The sequence below is a fragment of the Bufo bufo genome, chromosome 2 (assembly GCF_905171765.1).
Source record: "Bufo bufo chromosome 2, aBufBuf1.1, whole genome shotgun sequence".
Lineage (NCBI taxonomy): Eukaryota > Metazoa > Chordata > Amphibia > Anura > Bufonidae > Bufo > Bufo bufo.
In genome coordinates, this window is record NC_053390.1 from 745346751 (window position 1) to 745366038 (window position 19288).

The following is a 19288-nucleotide window of genomic DNA, read 5'->3' on the forward strand; positions in this document are numbered from 1 at the left end:
GGGTGACGTGAAGCCTGATTCTCTGCTATGACATGAAGACAGATTCTGTGCTGATATAAGGCCAGATTCTCTGTTACGGGACCTCTCTCCTCTGTCTAGGTGCCTGGGCCTAAATATGTGACAGTGGCCTGTTCCAGTGGGTGGGTGACGTGAAACCTGATTCTCTGCTATGACATGAAGACTGATTCTGCGCTGACATAAGGCCAGATTCTCTGTTACGGGACCTCTCTCCTCTGTCTGGGTGCCGGGGCCTAAATATGTGACAGTGGCCTGTTCCAGTGGTGGGTGACGTGAAGCCTGATTCTCTGCTATGACATGAAGACTGATTCTGCGCTGACATAAGGCCAGATTCTCTGTTACGGGACCTCTCTCCTCTGTCTGGGTGCCGGGGCCTAAATATGTGACAGTGGCCTGTTCCAGTGGTGGGTGACGTGAAGCCTGATTCTCTGCTATGACATGAAGACAGATTCTGTGCTGACATAAGGCCAGATTCTCTGTTACGGGACCTCTCTCCTCTGTCTGGGTGCCGGGGCCTAAATATGTGACAGTGGCCTGTTCCAGTGGTGGGTGACGTGAAGCCTGATTCTCTGCTATGACATGAAGACAGATTCTGTGCTGACATAAGGCCAGATTCTCTGTTACGGGACCTCTCTCCTCTGTCTGGGTGCCTGGGCCTAAATATGTGACTGTGGCCTGTTCCAGTGGGTGGGTGACGTGAAGCCTGATTCTCTGCTATGACATGAAGACTGATTCTGCGCTGACATAAGGCCAGATTCTCTGTTACGGGACCTCTCTCCTCTGTCTGGGTGCTGGGGCCTAAATATGTGACAGTGGCCTGTTCCAGTGGTGGGTGACGTGAAGCCTGATTCTCTGCTATGACATGAAGACAGATTCTGTGCTGACATAAGGCCAGATTCTCTGTTACGGGACCTCTCTCCTCTGTCTGGGTGCCGGGGCCTAAATATGTGACAGTGGCCTGTTCCAGTGGTGGGTGACGTGAAGCCTGATTCTCTGCTATGACATGAAGACAGATTCTGCGCTGACATAAGGTTAGATTCTCTGTTACGGGACCTCTCTCCTCTGTCTGGGTGCCGGGGCCTAAATATGTGACAGTGGCCTGTTCCAGTGGTGGGTGACGTGAAGCCTGATTCTCTGCTATGACATGAAGACTGATTCTGCGCTGACATAAGGCCAGATTCTCTGTTACGGGACCTCTCTCCTCTGTCTGGGTGCCGGGGCCTAAATATGTGACAGTGGCCTGTTCCAGTGGTGGGTGACGTGAAGCCTGATTCTCTGCTATGACATGAAGACAGATTCTGTGCTGACATAAGGCCAGATTCTCTGTTACGGGACCTCTCTCCTCTGTCTGGGTGCCGGGGCCTAAATATGTGACAGTGGCTTGTTCCAGTGGTGGGTGACGTGAAGCCTGATTCTCTGCTATGACATGAAGACAGATTCTGTGCTGATATAAGGCCAGATTCTCTGTTACGGGACCTCTCTCCTCTGTCTGGGTGCCTGGGCCTAAATATGTGACAGTGGCCTGTTCCAGTGGGTGGGTGACGTGAAACCTGATTCTCTGCTATGACATGAAGACTGATTCTGCGCTGACATAAGGCCAGATTCTCTGTTACGGGACCTCTCTCCTCTGTCTGGGTGCCGGGGCCTAAATATGTGACAGTGGCCTGTTCCAGTGGTGGGTGACGTGAAGCCTGATTCTCTGCTATGACATGAAGACTGATTCTGCGCTGACATAAGGCCAGATTCTCTGTTACGGGACCTCTCTCCTCTGTCTGGGTGCCGGGGCCTAAATATGTGACAGTGGCCTGTTCCAGTGGTGGGTGACGTGAAGCCTGATTCTCTGCTATGACATGAAGACAGATTCTGTGCTGACATAAGGCCAGATTCTCTGTTACGGGACCTCTCTCCTCTGTCTGGGTGCCGGGGCCTAAATATGTGACAGTGGCCTGTTCCAGTGGTGGGTGACGTGAAGCCTGATTCTCTGCTATGACATGAAGACAGATTCTGTGCTGACATAAGGCCAGATTCTCTGTTACGGGACCTCTCTCCTCTGTCTGGGTGCCTGGGCCTAAATATGTGACTGTGGCCTGTTCCAGTGGGTGGGTGACGTGAAGCCTGATTCTCTGCTATGACATGAAGACTGATTCTGCGCTGACATAAGGCCAGATTCTCTGTTACGGGACCTCTCTCCTCTGTCTGGGTGCTGGGGCCTAAATATGTGACAGTGGCCTGTTCCAGTGGTGGGTGACTTGAAGCCTGATTCTCTGCTATGACATGAAGACAGATTCTGTGCTGACATAAGGCCAGATTCTCTGTTACGGGACCTCTCTCCTCTGTCTGGGTGCTGGGGCCTAAATATGTGACAGTGGCCTGTTCCAGTGGTGGGTGACGTGAAGCCTGATTCTCTGCTATGACATGAAGACAGATTCTGTGCTGACATAAGGTTAGATTCTCTGTTACGGGACCTCTCTCCTCTGTCTGGGTGCCGGGGCCTAAATATGTGACAGTGGCCTGTTCCAGTGGTGGGTGACGTGAAGCCTGATTCTCTGCTATGACATGAAGACTGATTCTGCGCTGACATAAGGCCAGATTCTCTGTTACGGGACCTCTCTCCTCTGTCTGGGTGCCGGGGCCTAAATATGTGACAGTGGCCTGTTCCAGTGGTGGGTGACGTGAAGCCTGATTCTCTGCTATGACATGAAGACTAATTCTCTGCTGACATGAAGCCAGATTCTTTGCTATGGCATGAAGAAACTGATTCTCTGCTGACGTGAAGCCAGATTCTCTGCTTTGGGACCTCTGTCCAATTGATATTGGTTAATTTTTTTTTGTTTATTTTTATTTTAATTCATTTCCCTATCCACATTTGTTTGCAGGGGATTTACCTACATGTTGCTGCCTTTTGCAGCCCTCTAGCTCTTTCCTGGGCTGTTTTACAGCCTTTTTAGTGCCCAAAAGTTCGGGTCCCCATTGACTTCAATGGGGTTCATGTTCGGGAGGAAGTTCGGGTCGGGTTCGGATCCCAAACCCCAATATTTCCAGGAAGTTCGGCCGAACTTCTCGAACCCGAACATCCAGGTGTTCGCTCAACTCTAGTCAAGATGAATCAGGTGTGGATCAGCCAGGATTTCCACCCACCAATGCCTGATACATCAGACTAGATCATCCATGGCGCATCGAGACCCTAAGGGTAAGACTGCGTGTACACAAGACTATACATCATCATCATCATCATCATCATGGTGCCACACCAACACTTTGACAAAAGAGACCGGTTTCTTCTGGATACCTGCCTCAGCTACTATTCTGATGCTGCCATCTGTCTTATGCGACACTTCTGATGCCAAGTGCTCCTTCTTTCAAACACCTTCGTCAGTGGGTACTGGTATTGCCACCCACCGCCCCACTTTGTCACGGGTCACTTTGTGGTCTGCTGATGGTGCTGCTGCCAACTCCACTCTGTCACCTTGCCACTCTGTGGTCTCCTCATGTTGCTGTCACCTCCACACTATGTCATCTTGCCACTCTGTTGTCTCCTCATGCTGCTGCCAACTCCATACTATGTCACCTTGCCACTCTGTGGTCTTCTGATGCTGCTTCCACCTCCACACTGTGTCACTTTGCCACTCTGTGGTCTCCTAATGCTGGTGCCACCTCCACACTATGTCACCTTGCCACTCTGTGGTCTTCTGATGCTGCTGCCACGTCTACACTATGTCACCTTGCCACTCTGTGGTTTCCATATGCTGCTGCCATCTCCACACTATGTCACTTTGCCACTTTGTGATCCCCTCATGATGCTGCTGCCACCTCCACACTATGTCACCTTGCCACTCTGTGGTCTCCTTATGCTGCTGCCACATCCACACTATGTTACCTTGACACTCTGTGGTCTCCTCAGGCTGCTGCCACCTCCACACTATGTCACCTTGCCACTCTGTGGTCTCCTCAGGCTGCTGCCACCTCCACACTGTCACCTTGCCACTCTGTGGTCTTCTGATGCTGCAGCCACCTCTACACTCTGTCATTGTGCCACTCTGTGGCTTCCTGGTGTTTCCAACATTTCCAGACTCTGTCATTAGGCCACTCTGTGGTCTCCTCATGCTGCTTTCACCTCACCACTATGTCATAGGGCCACTCTGTGGACTTCTCATGCTGTTCCCACCCTCCCTACTTCATGACTGGGCCACTATTTTGCCGTTCAGCCTGGATGACATCATCATTTATTTGACCCTTCTTTTGATCTGTCAGAAGGAAGGAAAAATGAGATGCACAATGGATCCTGTCTGTGTAGCAGCTGTAAGGCCTGTATGGTACCATCAGAATTGGCTTGTGATTTTGTAGCCAAAAGCAGGAGTGTGTACAAAACACAGAAGACATGCAAATATTCCATTCACGTGTCATCTATGCTTTGGATCCACTCCAGTTTTTTTGGGCTTTAGCAATACCGATGGATTACCGGGGGATGAATGGAAGGAGGGACTAACACAGTTCAGAAGGAAAGGTGTAGGGTAAAAATATACATAAACCTCTTAAATGTATGTATACTAATGCCAGAAGCCTGACTAATAAAAGTGGGGAACTGGAATTAGTGATGTGTGAGGAGGACTGTGACATAGTGGGAATAACTGAGACATGGCTGGATGATAGCTATGACTGGGCAGTTAATGTACAGGGTTACAGTCTGTTTAGAAAGGATCACCAAAACTGGAGAGGGGGAGGTGTCTGCTTTTATGTAAAGTCTTGTCTAAAGCACACAGTCCGAGAAGATATAAGTGAGGGACATGAACATGTGGAGTCACTGTGGGTAGAAATACATGGAGGCAAAAACAATAATGAATTTCTAATAGGAGTTTATTATAAACCAGCTATTATACCAGAGTCCACAGAAAATCTACTACTAAACTAGATAGACGAGGCGGCAAATCATAATGAGGTGGTTATTATGGGGGACTTCAACTACCCAAAGACTGGGAAACTGAAACTTCTATATCTCATAAAGGAAACAGGTTCTTGGTAATAACCAAAGACAATTACCTTTCCCAACTGGTTCAGGACCCGACTAGAGGGACGGCCATACTGGACTTAGTATTAACCAAGAGACCTGACAGAACAACAGATGTTAAGGTTGGGGGACATCTGGGAAATAGTGACCATAAAGTAATAACCTTCCAATTATCATTCAAAAAAGTGTTTTTTCAGGGAGGAACAAAAATACCAGACTTCAAAAAAGCTAAATTTAGCCAACTAAGAGAGCCCATAAGCCAAACTAACTGGGACAAACACCTCAAAAATAAAAATACAGCCACAAAATGGGATATTTTTAAAAGCATCCTAAATTCTAATTGTGAAAGGTACATACCTTATGGGAATATAAGGTTAAGGAACAAGAAAAAAACAATATGGATAAGTAGAACTGTAAAGAAAGCAATAAATGAAAAAAAAGAAAGCATTTAAATCACTAAAACAGGAGGTTAGCAAGGAAGCACTGATAAACTATAAGGAAAAAAATAGAATATGTAAAAAACAAATAAAATCAGCCAAACCAGAGACCGAGAGATTAATTGCCAAAGAGAGCAAAACTAACCCTAAAATGTTTTTCAATTATAGAAATGGCAAAAAGTATAAATCTGAAGGCGTCTGCCCTCTACAGAGTAATGAGGGGGGAGTTGCAGAGAGCGATGAGGAGAAAGCAAAGCTATTAAATTTTTTTTTTCTCTACTGTATTCAAGAAATTAAACTGGCAGATGAAATGCAGAATGTAAAAGGTAATTCCCCATTAAAAGTGCCCTGTCTGACCCAGGAAGACGTACAACGGTATCTTAAAAAGATTAAAATAGACAAAGGGAAAATTATTCCATTAAATAGGGGTCTTATTATATTGTCTGCAGTCACAGGGACACTTGTCTGAGAAAATATAGTCTACAGACCCACGTTTTTAGTATGGTTTTATTATTGTCTGATACTGAATAATGTTCTGATATTGATATTTTTATTTTTGGTTATTATTCCCAATAAAGGGTTTTATATTGCCAATATTTGCAAAGGTCCATGTGTTTCTAGTTACAGAGTGCCCCTCGGTTTTCTATTTCTATTCTACTAAATAGACAAATTGCCAGGACCAGATGGCATACACCCCCGTATCCTAAGAGAATTAAGTAATGTCATAGCCAGACCTTTATTTCTGATATTTAAGGACTATATACTGACAGGGAGTGTTCCACAGGATTGGCGCATAGCAAATGTAGTGCCAATATTCAAAAAGGGTCCAAAAACAGAGCCCGGAAACTATAGGCCGGTAAGTTTAACATTTGTTGTGGGTAAACAGCTTGAAGGTTTTCTAAGATATGCTATCTTGGAGTACCTCAATGAAAATAAGCAAATAACGCCATATCAGCATGGTTCATGAGGGATCGGTCATGTCAAACTAATTTAATCAGTTACTATGAGGAGGTAAGTTCTAGACTTGACAGCGTCGAATCAATGGATGTCGTATATCTGAAATTCTCCAAAGCATTTGACCCTGTACCACATACAAGGTTAGTATATAAAATGAGAATGCTTGGACTGGGAGAAAATGTCTGTATGTGGGTAAATAACTGTCTCAGTGATAGAAAACAGAGGGTGGTTATTAATGGTACACACTCAGATTGGGTCACTGTCCCTAGTGGATTACCTCAGGGGTCAGTATTGGGCTCTATTCTCTTCAATATATTTATTAATGATCTTGTAGAAGGCTTGCACAGTAAAATATACATCTTTGCAGATGACACTAAACTGTATAAAGTAATTGACACAGAAGAGGACAGTATACTACTACAGATGGATCTGGATAGATTGGAGGCTTGGGCAGATAAGTGGCAGATGAGGTTTAACACTGACAAACTTAAGGTTATGCACATGGGTAGGAATAATGTAAGTCACCCATACATACTAAATGGTAAAACACTGGGTAAGGGTACATTCACACGTCCGTAATTGTGGTCCGCATCCGTTCCGCTATTTTGCGGAACGGGTGCGCACCAATTCATTTTCTATGGAGACGGAATGGATGAGGACAGCACACAGTGTGCCGTCCACATCCAAATTTCCGGAGCGCGCCGCCGATCTTCCGGTCCGCGGCTCCGGAAAAGAATAGAACACGTCCTATTCTTGTCCGCCATTGCGGACAAGAATAGGCATTTCTATGGGGGTGCCGGTCGGGTGTATTGCGGATTCTTAATACACTACAAACGTGTGAATGGAGCATAACACTGACATGGAAAAGGACCTAAGGATTTTAGTGAACAGCAAACTAAGCTGTAAAAACCAGTGTCAGGCAGCTGCTGCCAAGGTCAATAAGATATGGGTTGCATCAAAAGGGGCATAGTTCAGAGAAGAGCTAAACTAAACTAGTACATGGATTGCAGGATAAAGCTTATAAGGATAGATTAAAGGGCCTTAACATGCATAGCTTGGAAGAAAGACGAGACAGAGGGGATATGATAGAAACTTTTAAATACATAAAGGGAATCAACAAGGTAAAAGAGGAGAGAATATTTAAAAGAATAAAAACTGCTACAAGAGGACATAGTTTTAAATTAGAGGGGCAAAGGTTTAAAAGTAATATCAGGAAGTATTACTTTACTGAGAGAGTAGTGGATGCATGGAATAGCCTTCCTGCAGAAGTGGTAGCTGCAAATACAGTGGAGGAGTTTAAGCATGCATGGGATAGGCATAAGGCTATCCTTCATATAAGATAGGGCCAGCGGCTATTCATAGTATTCAGTATATTGGGCAGACTAGATGGGCCAAATGGTTCTTATCTGTCGACACATTCTATGTTTCTATGTTTCTATGCCTGTAATGAGAACATAGTCCTACCACTTTACAAATCACTAGTCAGACCACACATGGAGTACTGTGTACAGTTCTGGGCTCCTGTGAACAAGGCAGACATAGCAGAGCTGGAGAGGGTACAGAGGAGGGCAATTAAAGTAATAACTGAAATGGGGGTACTACAGTACCCTAAAAGATTATCAACATTAGGGTTAGAAAAAAGATGACTGAGGGGAGATCTAATAACTATGTATAAATATATCAGGGGTCAGTACAGAGATCTCTCCCATAATCTATTTATCCCCAGGACTGTGACTGTGACAAGGGGACATCCTCTGCGTCTTGAGGAAAGAAGAGGATTCTTTACGGTAAGAGCAGTGAGACTATGGAATGCTCTGCCTGAAGAGGTGGTGATGGCGAGTTCACTAAAAGAGTTCAAGAGGGGCCTGGATGTATTTCTGGAGTGTAATAATATTACAGGCTATGGCTACTAGAGAGGGGTCGTTGATCCAGGAAGTTATTCTGATTGTCTGATTGGAGTCGGGAAGGAATTTTTTTCCCCTTAAGTGAGGAAAATTGGCTTCTACCTCACGGGTTGTTTTTTTTTTCCTTCTGGATCAACTTGCAGGATAACAGGCCGAACTGGATGGACAAATGTCTTTTTTCGGCTTTATATACTATGTTACTATGTTACTAAATGCTGACCGAGTGAAGGCGGATGCTCAATAGGCAGGATCCGTTTTTTTCTAGGTGATTATTCTGGCAGATCAGAGGAAGGGCAAAATAATCAGTGACGTAAATACAAACTTACTGCTGACACCCTCTCCACTCTAGAAGTAAATTGCTTGGGTTGCACTCATCCGTTTTGTGAGGTGCTTCAGTGCAGTGGATCTAATCCAGATAGACAATAGTAAGAGAGATACCCCCGCACACTCAGGGTTATCATGCAGCATCCCCCGCAGCGCATTCACACTGTTCCACGGCGGTCTTCCAGGAACTTCCAGTAACAACATTTTCCCTACTCATTCCTCCCTACTCTTGTGACTTATGTGACCCAGGTCCGAAGTGAACACATGTATTCATTGGAGGATATGTCACAATAAAATAATTTTAACCCTGAGTGTGCGGTGGTATCTCTCTTACTATTACCCTCTCCACTCTGTAGACATCTATATAGAATCAGCTGACGACGGTCTAAAAGGAGTGCGCTTCTTCTTGGTCCTAACATCGACCTGTAAGGCTCAGTTCATACTTTAGTTATTTGGTCAGTTTTGGCTCGGTGACTGCCCAAATAAGTGAACTCTGCAGTGATTCTAAGTGCGACGCCTGTCATCTGCATGTCATACTGACTCACAGTATAATTTCACTACCAAAGCAGACTCCCTATGCGTGTTACTGCAAGGCACAGTGTTCTACACCACTGTAAAGGCTCTCTGCAGCCAGGAAATAGCCGTTTTTTAACGCGGTTCGCCTCAAATATTTTCGGATTGAACTGAATTTTTTGACACATGCGCACTAGATATCGGGAGACGCGGTGAATACAGTGTGGAGCCCCGCGACTTGAAATTAACTTTTATCTTCCTTATTGGCTATATTAAATACAGCTTTAATGCCCCAGCAAGGTATTTTTAATCACATAGGTTTTTAATGCCCTTTGCACTTTATTGTAATATCACTACTAGAATATATGAATTGTATGATTAATATCACAGATATGATATATGGATTGCTGTTGAACATGTATCAAGCACTATTTCTCTCTGTCCACACTGAGATGCAGTTTAAAATGAATGAATTGTAACATTGTTAAAGGGGGAGTGCACGCTTTTTATGGGATGACTAATAAGCTTGAATTGATTACATGATGTATATATATTAGCACTGTTGCAATTTATGGTTCACTTGGATTGAAAAAGGTTCAGAGAGAGAACCGAAACATTGCTATATGACATGTGTGAATAAATCTTTTAACCAAATTAAAGGAGTGCTGCCCGGCTTTTTATGGATATATATACACTCACCTAAAGAATTATTAGGAACACCATACTAATACGGTGTTGGACACCCTTTTGCCTTCAGAACTGCCTTAATTCTACGTGGCATTGATTCAACAAGGTGCTGATAGCATTCTTTAGAAATGTTGGCCCATATTGATAGGATAGCATCTTGCAGTTGATGGAGATTTGAGGGATGCACATCCAGGGCACGAAGCTCCCGTTCCACCACATCCCAAAGATGCTCTATTGGGTTGAGATCTGGTGACTGTGGGGGCCATTTTAGTACAGTGAACTCATTGTCATGTTCAAGAAACCAATTTGAAATGATTCGAGCTTTGTGACATGGTGCATTATCCTGCTGGAAGTAGCCATCAGAGGATGGATACATGTTCTCATTCTGTTTACGCCAAATTCGGACTCTACCATTTGAATGTCTCAACAGAAATCGAGACTCATCAGACCAGGCAACATTTTTCCGGTCTTTAACAGTCCAATTTTGGTGAGCTCGTGCAAATTGTAGCCTCTTTTTCCTATTTGTAGTGGAGATGAGTGGTACCCGGTGGGGTCTTCTGCTGTTGTAGCCCATCCGCCTCAAGGTTGTGCATGTTGTGGCTTCACAAATGCTTTGCTGCATACCTCGGTTGTAACGGGTGGTTATTTCAGTCAACGTTGCTCTTCTATCAGCTTGAATCAGTCGGACCATTCTCCTCTGACCTCTAGCATCCGCAAGGCATTTTTGCCCACAGGACTGCCGCATACTGGATGTTTTTCCCTTTTCACACCATTCTTTGTAAACCCTAGAAATGGTTGTGCGTGAAAATCCCAGTAACTGAGCAGATTGTGAAATACTCAGACCGGCCCGTCTGGCACCAACAACCATGCCACGCTCAAAATTGCTTAAATCCCCTTTCTTTCCCATTCTGACATTCAGTTTGGAGTTCAGGAGATTGTCTTGACCAGGAGCACCCCCCTAAATGCATTGAAGCAACTGCCATGTGCTTGGTTGACTAGATAATTGCATTAATGAGAAATAGAACAGGTGTTCCTAATAATTCTTTAGGTGAGTGTGTATATACACACACACACACACACACACACACACACAATATATATATATATATATATATATATATACACTGAGCTAAAATATAAACGCAACACTTTTGGTTTTGCTCCCATGAGCTTAACTCAAAGATCTGAAACATTTTCTACATACACAAAAGACCCATTACTCTCAAATATTGTTAACAAATCTTTCTATATCTGTGTTAGTGAGCACTTTTCTTTTACCGAGATAATCCATCCCACCTCACAGGTGTGGCATATCAAGGTGCTGATTAGACAGCATGAATATTGCACAGGTGTGCCTTAGACTGCCCACAATTAAAGGTCACTCTGAAATGTGCAGTTTGATCACACAGCACAATGCCACAGATGTGGCAACGTTTGAGGGAGCGTGCAATTTGCATGCTGACTGCAGGAATGTCTACCAGAGCTGTTGCCCGTTCAATCAATGTTCATTTCTCTACCATAAGCCATCTCCAAAGGCGTTTCAGTACATCCAACTGGCCTCACAACCACAGACCACGTGTAACCACACCAGCCCAGGGCCTCCACATCCAGCATGTTCACCTCCATGAGACCAGCCACCCGGACAGCTGCAGCAACAATATTTTTGCATAGTCAAAGAATTTCTGCACAAACTGTCAGAAACCGTCTCAGGGAAGCTCATCTGCATGCTCGTCATCCTCATCGGGGTCTGAACCTGACTGCAGTTCGTCGTTGTAACCAACTTGAGTGGGCAAATGCTCACATTCGATGGCGTCTGGCACGTTGGAGAGGCATTCTGTTCATGGATGAGTCCCGGTTTTCACTGTTCAGGGCAGATGGCAGACAGCGTGTGTGGCGTCTTGTGGGTGAGCGGTTTGCTGACATTAACGTTGTAGATCGAGTGGCCCATGGTGGCGGTGGGGTTATGGTATGGGCAGGCGTATGTTATGGACAACGAACATAGGTGCATTTTATTGCTGGCATTTAGAATACACAGAGATACCGTGACAAGATCCTGAGGCCCATTGTTGTGCCATTCATCCACGACCATCACCTCATGTTGCAGCATGGTAATGCACAGCCCCATATTCCAAGGATCTGTACACAATTCCTGTAAGCTGAAAACATCCCAGTTCTTGCATGGCCTGCATACCCATTGAGCATGTTTGGGATGCTCTGGATCGGCGTATACGACAGCATGTTCCAGTTCCTGCCAATATTCTGCAACTTCGCACAGCTATTGAAGTGGAGTGGACCAACATTCCACAGGCCACAATCAACAACCTGATCAACTGTATGCAACGGAGATGTGAGGCAAATGGTGACCATACCGGATACTGACTTGTTTTCTGACCCCCCTTTCCCCCCTTCCTTTAGTAAGGCAAAACTGTGCAAATTTCAGAGTGGACTTTTATTGTGGGCAGTCTAAGGCACCCCTGTGCAATATTCATGCTGTCTAATCAGAACCTTGATAAGCCACACCTGTCAGGTGGTATAGATTATCTCGGCAAAGAAGTGCTCACTAACACAGATTTAGACAGATTTGTGAACAATATTTGAGAGTAATGGGTCTTTTGTGTATGTAAAAACGGTTTCAGATCTTTGAGTTCAGCTCATGCAAAATGGGATCAAAACCGAAAGTGTTGTGCTTATATTTTTGCTCAGTGTATATGTACAGTACAGACCAAAAGTTTGGACACACCTTCTCATTCAAAGAGTTTTCTTTATTTTCATGACTATGAAAATTGTAGATTCACACTGAGGGCATCAAAACTATGAATTAACACATGTGGAATTATATACATAACAAACAAGTGTGAAACAACTAAAAATATGTAATATTCTAGGTTCTTCAAAGTAGCCACCTTTTGCTTTGATTACTGCTTTGCACACTCTTGGCATTCTCTTGATGAGCTTCAAGAGGTAGTCCCCCGAAATGGTTTTCACTTCACAGGTGTGCCCTGTCAGGTTTAATAAGTGGAATTTCTTGCCTTATAAATGGGGTTGGGACCATCAGTTGCATTAAGGAGAAGTCAGGTGGATACACAGCTGATAGTCCTACTGAATAGACTGTTAGAATTTGTATTATGGCAAGAAAAAAGCATCTAAGTAAAGAAAAATGAGTGGCCATCATTACTTTAAGAAATGAAGGTCAGTCAGTCAGCCGAAAAATTTGGAAAACTTTGAAAGTAAGGGCTATTTGACCATGAAGGAGAGTGATGGGTGCTGCGCCAGATGACCTGGCCTCCACAGTCACCGGACCTGAACCCAGTCGAGATGGTTTGTGGTGAGCTGGACCGCAGAGTGAAGGCAAAAGGGCCAACAAGTGCTAAGCATCTCTGGGAACTCATTCAAGACTGTTGGAAGACCATTTCAGGGGACTACCTCTTGTAGCTCATCAAGAGAATGCCAAGAGTGTGCAAAGCAGTAATCAAAGCAAAAGGTGGCTACTTTGAAGAACCTAGAATATGACATATTTTCAGCTGTTTCACACTTGTTTGTTATGTATATAATTCCACATGTATTAATTCATAGTTTTGATGCCTTCATAGTCATGAAAATAAAGAAAACTCTTTGAATGAGAAGGTGTGTCCAAACTTTTGGTCTGTACTGTATATATATTGAAAAAAAAAGGATTAGTTTTACTCTTTGGCCGCCTGCTACAAATTTTGTATTTTTGCAGATTTTATTAAGCTGTATGTAAAGTCAGCTGAGCCCTCATATTTGTATTTTTAAATGCCCCTTTTGCTATTGTGCTTTTAACAGTAGATGTAGGTAATCTGGGGTTTAACTTTAGCTGTTTTAATTTTGTTTCCATAAGAGAACTGCAATATAATGATAAAGATCAGGGTGGGGTAATAACAGTTTTGGCCATTTACTTAAAAGTTTTGAAGCTGTAATTTGCATTTTTATAACCAATGAAGTGGCAGAGCTCAAACAGTCAGCTACAGTTGGACCCCCACTGATCTGATATTGATGATCTATCTTAGGAAAAATCCATCAATATTGTGAAGCTGGAATACATACACCTTCAATAGCTGTCGTCCAAACATATGTTTGGCCAACAGTTATTCTTACTTATTCCACCATACATATTCACTGTTTGACTGACTGGGCATGTGTTCTCAATAGGTTAAAGGGAGCAAGCCTTTGTCCTCGTAATTCTGTCCTATGATAAAAAAAAATTGGCATATTGAATCGAACATACAGTAAGGTCCATAAATATTGGGACATCGGTACAATTCTAACATTTTTGGCTCTATACACCACCACAATGGATTTGAAATGAAAAGAACAATATGTGCTTTAACTGCAGACTGTCAGCTTTAATTTGAGGGTATTTACATCCAAATCAGGTGAACGGTGCAGGAATTACAACAGTTTGCATATGTGCCTCCCACTTGTTAAGGGACCAAAAGTAATAGGACAGAATAATAATCATAAATCAAACTTTAACTTTTTAATACTTGGTTGCAAATCCTTTGCAGTCAATTACAGCCTGAAGTCTGGAACGCATAGACATCACCAGACGCTGGGTTTCATCCCTGGTGATGCTCTGCCAGGCCTCTACTGCAACTGACTTCAGTTCCTGCTTGTTTTTGGGGCATTTTCCCTTCAGTTTTGTCTTCAGCAAGTGAAATGCATGCTCAATCGGATTCAGGTCAGGTGATTGACTTGGTCATTGCATAACATTCCACTTCTTTCCCTTAAAAAACTCTTTGGTTGCTTTTGCAGTATGCTTTGGGTCATTGTCCATCTGCACTGTGAAGCACCGTCCAATGAGTTCTGAAGCATTTGGCTGAATATGAGCAGATAATATTGCCCGAAACACTTCAGAATTCATCCTGCTGCTTTGTCAGCAGTCACATCATCAATAAATACAAGAGAACCAGTTCCATTGGCAGCCATACCTGCCCACTAGTGTTGATCACGAATATTCGAATAGCAAATTTTTATCGCAAATATAGGTACTTCGGAAATTTTCGAATATTTAGAATATAGTGATATACTGTATATTCGTAATTTCGAATATTCAAGATTTTTTTATTGCAAATTTTCGTAATGCAGATTTTTATCGCAAATTTTTCAATTGCCGAATAAAAACATGATTCCTCCCTACTTCTTGCTTGTGGGTTAATGACTCATTGGTCCACAAGAAAGAAGCAGGGAGGAATCATGACTTTAAATGGAAAAAATGATGAATATTCTAAAAAACAAATGTATAGCACTATATTGAATATATTTGTTTTTTCGAATATTCGTAATATTCAAAAACAAGAATATATAGCAATACAGCGAATATTTGAAAAAAAACGAAGAGCAATTTAGCTAATATAGTGCTATTATCTTCTTTGTCTAATAGTTGTAATTTTTTTCTCATCTGAAGTTAGGATTGGAAAAAAATTTCAACTTGAAAAAAAAGATTATAGCACTATATTAGCTAAATTGCTGTACATTAGTTTTTTTCGAATATTCGCTGTATTGCTATATATTCTTGCTATTCGTAATATTCTAAAACAAGAATATATAGCAATACAGCGAATATTCGAATAAAACTAATGTAGAGCAATTTAGTTTTAGTGGTAATATAGTGGTATAATCTTTTTTTTTAATAGTTGTAATTATTTTACATTATACAAATAAAGTATAGTGTCACACAGGGGCTCATAAACATATTATAGCGCTACACAATGCCCCACAAAAAAATTATAGTGCTATACCCAGATCTTTTCCTTCAGTAAAAGTGCCTTAAAAGCTGCCATCAAGCTCACTGTTTGGCACCTTCTCCCAGGATGCAGGAAACTTATAAGAGTTTTGGACGGATGTTCAACGTCTTTAGTGATGAGCGAGTTTCAAAAAATTTGATTCACTTTCAACTCAAACTGTGTGACTCTCCAATTCCGTTCATGTCCAAATATATTTGACCCAAATTGTGCCCCAATTGCCCTAAAAAACTATGTATGGCATTCTAGCGTTATCATGAACATTTCTCTATCTCCCTTCCTCTTTGCTTTGCTCTTTGCTTCCTTACCTATCTCCCCCCACCCTCTCGTTCTTTTTAACTCTCTCTGTCTCCACCCCCCCCTTCCATACTGAGAAACTAGCCTATATTCAATCTCAAAAAAATTGGATTCAAAGCTGGTTAAATTTATTTTGCTTAGAATCAGTTTGATCATCTCTAAAGATCTTTCTTTCATTGCCAAGTGCCTGTTGTTTAAACAACCCTCCCAGGACTACCAGCTAGATTTCTTCCCTGGTGGGCCATCAACTGATAGGTCCAGTCCACTAGGGCAGATTACCAAAATGTGCATGGTTGGAACACCCCCATGCATGTACGAAAGTCGGCTGGTTTTGCAGAGTTCAGCTGACTTTGTTTTTATGTGTATGACTTTTACAAGTGAGTGTAAATGCTTTTGTATGAATATTTGATAATCCAAAATATCTGGATAATATTTTAGCACCTGTTGAGTAAGGAAATGTTACTTGATATTGTATATTACTTTTAAATATTAAGCCTAAGGCTTAAGAAGCTAAATTTTGGACCAACTTCCCTAAATCCCAGTGATCAACAGTTACTGTTGAAGAAGTCACTTTTGACCAGATATTTCCCTTGCTGGAGAAGCAGAGCATTAGATCACATCCAGTCAAATAAATAGCCATCCATGTTATGCATGAGTGGGCCAGGTATGTTAAAGCAGGGACCATTCATTTGGAGTTACCCTTCCATCCAGGCTCAGAGAGGGGGATTATGAGGGAGGACCCCCTCTATGAGGTCCATGTACCCTAAAAGACAATATGGACAAGGTCTTTACGAAAAACCTCCTGTAACACAGTCAAGTCAAAGGAGTTGTCTCACTTTGGCAAAGAGCAGTTAATGCAAAAGTTAAAAGTTAATACAAGGCCCTTACTAATGTATTGTGATTGTCCATGTTGCTTCCTTTGCTGGCTGGATTAATTTTTCCATCACTATTATACACTGCTCGTTTCCATGGTTATGACCACCCTGCAATCCATCAGTGATGATAGCGCTTGCACACTATAGGAAAAAGCACCAGCCTATGTGTGCTGCCACAGTCCCGACCACCAGAGAGGCTGACGCATTTTCCTATAGTGTGCAAGCCCATCCACCGTTGCTGGATTCCAGGGTGGTTGTAACCATGGAAAGGAGCAGTGGGTAATGTGAAGGAAAAAGGAATCGAGCCAGCGAAGGAGGCAATATGGACAATCATAATACATTAGCAAGTGCCTTGTATTAACTTTCACTACATGATAAATGTCACTTGCTGAAGTGAAAGAACCCCTTTAAAGCTGCGACTGTTTATGTAATGTGTTATGAGTGTCAAGATAAAGATTTTTTACATCTGTATTATTAGTAATATTTGGGGAAAGAAAACAACATTCTTTTTCATATTTAACAATATTATGTCTGCTAGTATGCCGGCGATTTATTTGCAAGAAGAAGAAATGAACACATTGTGACAGCAAAAAACCTGCAGATATATGAGAAAGTAATAAACAGCACCATTGGAAGAAGGCACATGCACCCGGTAAGTCTCCGGTTTAGTATATAGAAGCCTGTAGTTTAGTGCTTTGTCTGAATAATTATGTGCTTGATACTAACACCAGTTTTGCATTATCGTGGATAATAATATCAATTCAATTCTTCAAGATTAAACAGTACTCTGGCTCTCTGTGAGATGAATAGCTATACAATTCTAATTAATATTGTTCCGGCTTTAACTACACATTAGGAAAATGAATATATATTGTATGTGAGTTCTACTAGCAGCAACAACCAGAAAGGGTTGCAACTTTTGGGGCACATCTATTAAGACTGGCATTTTAGACGCCAGTCTTAATAAAGCCCTCTAGCTGGCGGTGGATCCGCCCAAAGTAATGAAGAGGCGTCGGCATCCAGCGCCGGTTCTAGATGTAAGACAGCTTCCGAACTGGCTTACATTTAGACACTTTTCTACGCCTACACCTCTTCCCCACCCACCCCACGCCCACAAGTCGCAGATAGCGTCACAACTAAACATCTGCGCATGAAATACGTCTAATTTAGGCATATTTCAGTATAATAAATGACACCCCTTTGTTTTTAACGTAAATAATGATAGTATAGGTTTTCACACAAGAATCGAGCGTAAAATATGTGGAACAAAAGGCACAATAATGTAGTAGTGATATGTTCGATTAATATTTGATTTCACATACTATATAGTAAACCAAATACATTAAAGTGGTTTTCATACCCATTTTCCAACCTTCGTGGCCCTTTCCATCTGCTAAAACTGAGTGACAGCAGTATTATTAAATGCACGGTGCTTCATCGTCTCCTATTGCTTTATGGTTGAGCATTGATTACAATGAGCTGGCTATATGACCTACGGTATACATAAGTGAGATGGCGCTAAGAGGAGATAAATCTGGCACCTTATCATAAATTAGGTGCATCCTCCAGCGGCACAGTGGATATCATACACTGGCGTAAAGCACCAATTTGTGGTAAATTCTACCCAGAATATGCTAAAAGAATTAAAGGAATTCCATTTTAAAGAGGTTGTCTGAGAATTAATGGTTCATTCTTAGGCCCTTTGGGGTGTAGACTCCAGAAACTACTACAGATGGCTGGTAGACGAGCACTGCAGCCTCTTCACTGTGCAACAGGCCCAGGGCTGTACATTTCGTAGCAGCTGTGTGTCACATTGTACAGTCCCATTCAGTGGCGTGCCTAGGGTGTTTTCTGTGGCATCCCCCCGCATATACTTTAAAAAAATTGTACCCCTTCACAGTAGTATTGCCCTCATTGTACAAACTTCACAGTAGTTTTGTACAGATGTGTGCCCCTCACAGTAGTTATGCCCACATTGTGTCCCCCTCACAGTAGTTATGCCCTCTCTGTGCCCCTTTCACAGTAATAATCCAGAGTGTTCCCCTTTCACAGTAATAATCCCCATTGTGTCCCCTTCATAGTAATAATCCCCATTGTGCCCCCTTTATAGTAATAATGCCCACTGTGCCCCCTTCACAGTAATAATGCCCACTGTACCCCCTTTATTGTAGTAATGCCCTCTGGCTCTGTGCCCCCTCCATAGTAGTAATGACCTCTGTGTCCCCAGCTGTTTGAAGAGAGCTGCTTTCTCTGTTCTATTCACCTGCTCGCCGTAGCATTTGCAGTGATGAGCAGGTAAACAACGCTCATACAAAAAAAAAAAAGCGGACAACCCCTTTAAAGACATACTTGGAAAACATTGCATACAGCGCTACAGAACATAAAGGGTCATACATACCTCTTACATTCAGTGACTTACAGTCAGGTCCATAAATATTGGGACATCGACACAATTGTAACATTTTTGGCTCTATACACCACCACAATGGATTTGAAATGAAATGAACAA

The 19288-nt window shown here is 42.6% G+C and overlaps 1 protein-coding gene across 1 annotated transcript in view; it reads left to right on the top strand.

Annotated features, from left to right (window-relative positions):
- The window catches only part of ARAP2 (ArfGAP with RhoGAP domain, ankyrin repeat and PH domain 2), a 703001-nt gene that overhangs the window by 675890 nt on the left and 7823 nt on the right, over positions 1–19288 (top strand). Inside the window, exon 32 of the mRNA XM_040419005.1 lies at positions 17318–17431. Within this exon, the coding sequence (XP_040274939.1) occupies positions 17318–17431 (114 nt within the window). The remainder of the gene's footprint in view (positions 1–17317; positions 17432–19288) is intronic.